This window comes from Dromaius novaehollandiae, chromosome 1 (genome assembly GCF_036370855.1).
Source record: "Dromaius novaehollandiae isolate bDroNov1 chromosome 1, bDroNov1.hap1, whole genome shotgun sequence".
NCBI lineage: Eukaryota > Metazoa > Chordata > Aves > Casuariiformes > Dromaiidae > Dromaius > Dromaius novaehollandiae.
Window position 1 is genome coordinate 28,169,721 of NC_088098.1, and position 6,694 is coordinate 28,176,414.

Sequence of the window (6,694 nt, forward strand, 5' to 3'; positions counted from 1 at the left end):
AAATATAACACAGGCAGGTGATAAGAAATTATCACCAGGAATCTTTGCCGATGCAGCTCTACTCTCACCTGAAAGAGCCTTGCTGACATTTCCTCTGTACTTTTCTGATTAGATTGCAGGCACTGAAAGGGGAACAAATAGCTATCTGCATAAAACACCCACAAACTAGCAAGCAAATGGCATTTCCAGACAGATGCAAATTTATTTTTATCATGAAAGTGAAATAATTGCATTTGAACCTGAACTGGTTCTAAGCACACTCTATCAAACAATTGCATGCCAGAACAAATAGGTCTGAATACGACCTGCACAAAAGTATGCAGAATACCAAACAGAAGAGTACATTCACAGCGTCCATTTTTACTTAAGGGGTGTGTGTGTGTGTGTGTGTGTGTGTGTGTGTGTGTGTGTGTGTGTGTGTGTGTGTGTGTGTGTGTGTGTGCAGAGTTTCAGTTTACCTGCCTGCACATCAGGGGGTGCATGGAAGATCAAATCCTATTTTGATGGCTTTGTAATAGGAAGCCATGAACTTGGAATCTTACTATACCAATGACCGCCAGTGACCCACAAGAGCATTTGAAACTGAAGCAGATGGCCAGCATCTCAAGGACACTGTATTTAAAAAAAAAAATCCCAGATATTAAGACACTCAGCATTTTATATATGTATATAAGGAGTTTATTTAAAGGAGGTATTAATTATAGCTGGCAAAGGACTTTACTGAATTTCTGGTGCCATCTTAAGATTTGTCAAATTGTCCCCCAGTCACATTAGAATCATGAACAATTCATGGTTCAATTTAAACACACATTCAGATCTAATTATGTCAGATTCCTTTCCAACTATGACTCAATTTGTTGGACCAGTTGTAAAAATTTACTACTGGGAAATCCAGAATCACAGAATAGAAAGCCATTTATGACACAAAACATCTAAGATACTATTACGTATCTTCATCAGTCCATATAAGAATTAATTTTGATAGCACAATGATGATCGAAGTATTGAATCAGGCTAGCATGATACAGAAACCTCCTGTAGGGCAGTATGTGCTACAGAACTTCAGAGAAATATATTTATACAACAAAGGACAATTTTCCAGGTTCCTTATCCACAAAACAAGGCATCGTGGTAAAATATTGATATGACTTGCAAACATAGCAAATGTAACAAAGCAGCAAAAAGCATTCAACATTTATGCAGAAGCACTGTTTTCCTCAGGGTCTCTGTCTACCAGATGAATGCTTCCTGTGATCACAGATTCATCTTGAGCTGTGGTGTTCTCCAACTGCTTCTTTGTGCAATATGGAATGTGCCCACAAAAATACATGTAAATCCATGGGTTGATACAACTATTCAAATTACCAAGGAGCATGATAATGGTGAATGCTGAACCTAGAATAAAATAGTTAAAGGAATAACAGTTAATAAAGCAGTCATTGAAATTAGTAACATTACCACAGTCTGATGCTTTCTGGTGTACCTGTTCACATACTAAAGCTAAAGTAATACCAGGAAACTTCCATTTGTTCAATGCAATTTTTAATTGTCTAAGGTGTAAAATATACTGTCATTGTATGCATTTCAGAGTTAAATAGTTTTGTATATTCTTTTTTGATGTAGATGCATTGTTTTTAGAAGTTAATCAAAGAACTGTTATCTTGATATACAGATGCAGATAAAAATAAATACAAATACAGATATTGACAGAAATATAGAGAGAGTAAGACTCAGAATTCACACTTACAGAAAGAATTCTTAAAACAAAGACCATAAGATTTTTTCCATCAGGCTATTATCTAATTTTCTTTGGTTTATATCTGTGACTTTTTAATAGGTTAACTTGATAAATAAAGTCACATCCTAAGTCTGCCTTTCACAAAGAGGCAACAGTATAAATTTGACAAGATTAAGCTTGTTTACTACATGTTGTTCTTTGATATTTCAGGCTTGCTTGTTTGCTTTATAAACAGCTGTTACCCAACTTTTAATTGTTTCATACTTTACTGCAAATACTTCATTAATACAATTTCAATATTCAAAAATATTTCAAATGTCTTGTACCATTGCTGTTCTATACGTTAAATAATTTGAATAATTATTCCTTTTCATCTCAAGAGCTCCAAATGCTATTACTCTATTATCTAAAATCCATACAAGTCTGAACTGAACCCTTGCTGAAGCAGATGATACTTTTTACTATACTGTGTGTTAATCAGTAAAGATTAATCAGTCTTGTTTAATGAGTCTTGCCTGCAGGAAAAACCCTTACTTAGAGCATACATGTATGTGTACAAACATACCCAGATAGACACACACACGTACACATTCACATACAAAATACCCACAATATCATGTTTTGATCATGTAATATAAAAAAGTTCTCTGTACCTAATTAAATAGAGTAGGTAAACAATTCAGTCATTCATTTTTAATCATATTCAAATGATTACATGTCACCTTACACAAAAGCAAAGTCCACATACAAAGCCATGTAGCAATGTGTTAGCCTGCTATAAAGTTATTAAAGAGGATGGAGAGTATCTTACCTTCGGTAACGCCACTGGGGAACCAAACAGACCACAGTTGTGCAATGAAGAAAGGTGACCAACAAAGAACATACGCAAAAACGGTCACCACTGTCATTTTTACAGTCTTGATCATCGCCTTTGAAATACAGTTAACACTGCTTGCTCGGGATGGCAGGACTTGCTTCTGATTTGTTATTTCATATTCATTCTGTTTTTTCACATATATATTCCTTTTGATTATTTTGCAAATCTTAACCTGACATGTGATAAGGACGGCTGAGGGAATGAAGAATATAACTACAAAAATCCAAGTTACATATGCCCTTGGGCCCCACGGTAGAATAAATTCACCCCAACATTCAAAGATGCCTGGAGATATTTCAGTCTTAGAAAAGATAAATACCTGTGGAAGGCTAAACATCAGTGATATAGACCAGCTAGTGCAAATGGGAATGTTCCACAAGGCTCTCTTCTTTTGGAAAGTGACCATAGGGTAGCAAACTGCTTGGTATCTGTCCACTGTCATGACCACTATCATATAAGTAGAGGCAAACATGCCCAGCAACTGTAAATATTTGATAAGTCTGCACAAGAAATCTGGCCCTATGAAAACATCTGTAATATCCCATATTAATTGAGGCAGAACTTGAAAAAATGCTACCACTAAGTCAGCTATGCTGAGGTGAAGCATGAATACATACATTCTAGAGAGCTTCTTTCTTCTTCTCCACAGTACCAGTATGAGAATAAAATTGCCCACAGATGCTGTCAGAAATATTACCCCCAATACAGCAATCTCTGCTTGAGCCAACTGCTCGTCTCTTTCTGGTCTTCCAACAGGATCTGACTTATTTGTCAAACTCAGGAATCTGTGAGGAGGAGGACTTTCAGTCTGATGTGCGTTATCTTGCATAGGAAATGAAAAATTCTTCATCGTGCACAGAAGCTACTTACAGTAGCTGTTGCGACTCAGGTTGACAGCTGTGAAGGACTGGCTAGTAAATAAACCAGCATGAGTTCAGGTTTCAGTATGTCTTCAAACAAATCTCTTCATGCATGTGTGAACCTAAAGCACTGGACCTGTATCTTGATAAAATTCTGGCTCTTGCTGGAGTGCAAAAAGGCTTTATATAGGCTTCAAATAGAGCCTTATGTAACTTCAGAATCATCTGGTAGGCTGCAGTTATCTTAGCCAATAGGAAAGCAAGTAATACAATTGGGTGAAATATATAAATAAAAGGAGAACTTCAGAGGCTCGGCATAATTAAGTTACTCACTTCAGCCAAAAACCTAAACTGTAAATAGCTGTGGCCAAAATCATACTTCAATGATATTACTCATGAGAGTTCTTTCAACTATTTTTCATGTCAGCCATAAGTGTATGCTTCAGTTTAATAAGGAATGCTTATACATAGACGGAAAGATAGGCCCCTGAGCTCAGATGCATCATAACTGCAATTCTCTAGGCTCCTGGGGCAAAGACCACATCCTAAATGCAGCATAGACAAAGAAACATATTTTTCCATGTTTTTTTCCCTTTTTTTTTTGAGATCTAAGTCACCTGATTCAGAAAAAAAAAAGCATTTTAACTGCCCTAAAAATAATCTTTTTATTGCAAGAAGGGTCAAGATTTAGATGTTTTTTCTCAGCAAAATGAAAAATAACACATGTGAAATAAATTACTTTTATTGGGACTGTGAGTCTGCTGAGAATTTAATAGAAAAGTAAGTGAAAATTTAGGGAGAAACGCAGTTGAGGAAAAGGTCCACATGGCAAAACAACTTTAGGGCCTCTTTTCTACTGTAGTGCTAAAGACTGGGAGAACATTTATGACTATGTAACCCTTTTTCATTTTGTGGAGTAAGTCGTATCATGACTGTGACAATTTCATTCATCTGTCTCCAAGTATGACTTTTGCATACTGTTAGTGGCAGATAGGAATAGCAATTTTGATTTAATTTCATCTGTTCTCCCTCAGTCTGTCCCCTTAATCACAATAAATTCATTTAATAATAATTTTAATATGAATGATAACACATATTTGTATGCAATCTTGTCATAAGTTAGGGCACTCATATGCTTTTAAATGAAGTCAGAAGACTGGTAATTTGAAGTCTTTATGAAGAGGAAACTGATAAGGTGAAAAGTATGTCCATGCTGTTCACACACACAGTGCACGATGCTGCACCTATACTACCTTTGTGACCATGACTACCTTATAAAACCAGCTGAGGACTCTCATGAACAGACTTACATCTCCTTGGCACTGAATGTTTTCAGGTTTCAATTGCCAGGGGTAGGATAAAATTCAAAGGGACACAAACAGTATGCTGACATAGACTACAAAGGCTTATAAAAACAGTGTGATCTCTTTTCTTCCCCTGTTTTTTTCCCCTAATCTCACCGCGGAACTGCAATTAGTATCTCAGGCAAGGGTGCAGCTATGAGAATGGACAGTGGACAACCAGAACAATGTCAGTGAACAGCCACTTGCAACAGTAATGAGGATACAGGTAACCCAGATTTGGCTGAACGCTGCTGCAATTGCCTAGGTCCAAAACAGCTTTTCGCTGTGACCATGTTGCAAAGAATCTGAATTATCACAACTTAGTCTGAAATACCTGATAATTTTTTCCTAACAGGAAGCCTATTTGTAGCAAAATTGGATCCCAAAGGTTGTTTCTTTTAGTTTTTCCTCAGCTTGGAATCCATCTTGACTAGTGGGAAACAGCATGGCAAGACTGTGAGGGAACAGATGTATTTCCTTCTGCCCTCACCCTCCCTTCCCTCAATAGCTTCCAGAAGAATAACTGAGTTGGCCATTGTCCAAGAATCCCTGGCAATTCTTCTGATTGCAAACAGTGTGCTGTAGAGCAGGCTGGCTGATCTCCATTTCTGCCTTCGAATGAATACAGAATTTCTGGTGTGTGTTCCAAAATAATTGACCCTGACATCCTCACACCATGCGTTAACAAAAAGCCAGGTGTGATCTTTAGCCCACTAGCAGGATATTGGGTAAACACCTACATCTAGACAGAGCTAGGATTAGGTGGGTTGAAACAGGAACACATTGAATAGAAAATTAAACCTAAGTTCAAGCACGGTATGCAAGCTTACTTTTCATGACTTAAACAACAATCAAGAAGTTATGAGTAAAAAGACTAGAATATGCAATATCCATCACTTCCAGGATGGTATTGGAAAACTAACCAGAATACAGTATCAGAATCATATCTTCATGTGATTTCCGCAATGCATGGTGTATGGGTAGACATATATTTCAGGAACATGTGCTCTACCACCTACGCCTAGAATAGTTCAACTAGATCCCTGGGAATATGCAAATCTTCCTAGCTATACACGTGTGCGCAGCACAAGACATCTGGGCAGCACATATGCTAGGTATCAGACCCAGCATGTGGACATGGGTTAAAGGGCAAACAGACGGTGGAACATGTCATCTTTGCTATGTTTATACGAAGGGAAGTGGCCCTCCTTGTACAAATTGTCTTGGTGATGTAAGATTCCACTCCATCTTACCTATAATTAGTTCAATATATGTTAATAGTTTCATAACTTTACAGTTATGCCTTTTCCATTTTTTTCATTCAAGCTAGCTGACATTCAGGATAATGTTTTATTTAAATTGAATCCATCTTGGGAATATAACTCACTGAGAAAATAAACGCAGGATAACAGATGAAAATATTTAAGTAGTGTCGCGGCCCGAAGGGAGTCGTTCAGGACGACCTCCCTCCCCTTGGGACCAAACGACCAAGTTCGTGATGCCCTTGGACTGAATTAAGGTGAAACGACACCAGCCAACCAGTTTTAAGATTTATTAACACAAAGATAAGGCATGTGGTCAAACAGGATAACCAACTAGCTAGACAAGTCCCATGCCACACATTTCCTACTGATTCAACAAAGGAGAGGGGAAAAGAGAGGAGAGAGAGAGGAGAGAGAGAGAGAGAGAGAAAAGATATCACCACCCGTGGATCCAGTGTTGTCCCGTTGGTCCTCTTCCTTTGGGAGTCTCAGCGGTGGAGGCGGGGGTTCCCGTCTGGTGGTAGGTGGGTCCTCTTCACATGGCTCGAGTTGGGTACCTCTGAAGAGGGACCCCGAACAAAGAAATCCCTGGACAATTATACCTTCCAGTCTAA

General features: G+C 37.9%; 1 protein-coding gene across 1 annotated transcript; it reads right to left on the reverse strand.

The window, feature by feature from the left end:
- Nucleotides 1-239: 239 nt before the first annotated feature.
- On the reverse strand, nucleotides 240-3,628 carry LOC112993800 (arg8-vasotocin receptor-like). The gene is made up of 2 exons (XM_026117742.2): nucleotides 2,550-3,628; nucleotides 240-1,395 (listed from the first exon to the last, which is right to left on the reverse strand). The coding sequence occupies exons 1-2, from the start codon at nucleotides 3,463-3,465 to the stop codon at nucleotides 1,196-1,198; spliced, it is 1,116 nt and encodes a 371-aa protein (XP_025973527.1). The 5' UTR covers nucleotides 3,466-3,628; the 3' UTR covers nucleotides 240-1,195.
- Between the last annotated feature and the right edge of the window lie 3,066 nt (nucleotides 3,629-6,694).

Excerpts from the sequence above, each read along its gene's own strand:
- LOC112993800 (XM_026117742.2), bottom strand. The coding sequence starts at position 3,465 with ATGAAGAATTTTTCATTTCCTATGCAAGATAACGCACATCAGACTGAA. Across the intron at positions 1,396-2,549 it reads CCCCAGTGGCGTTACCGAAG|GTTCAGCATTCACCATTATC; the intron begins GTAAGATACTCT and ends ATTTTATTCTAG.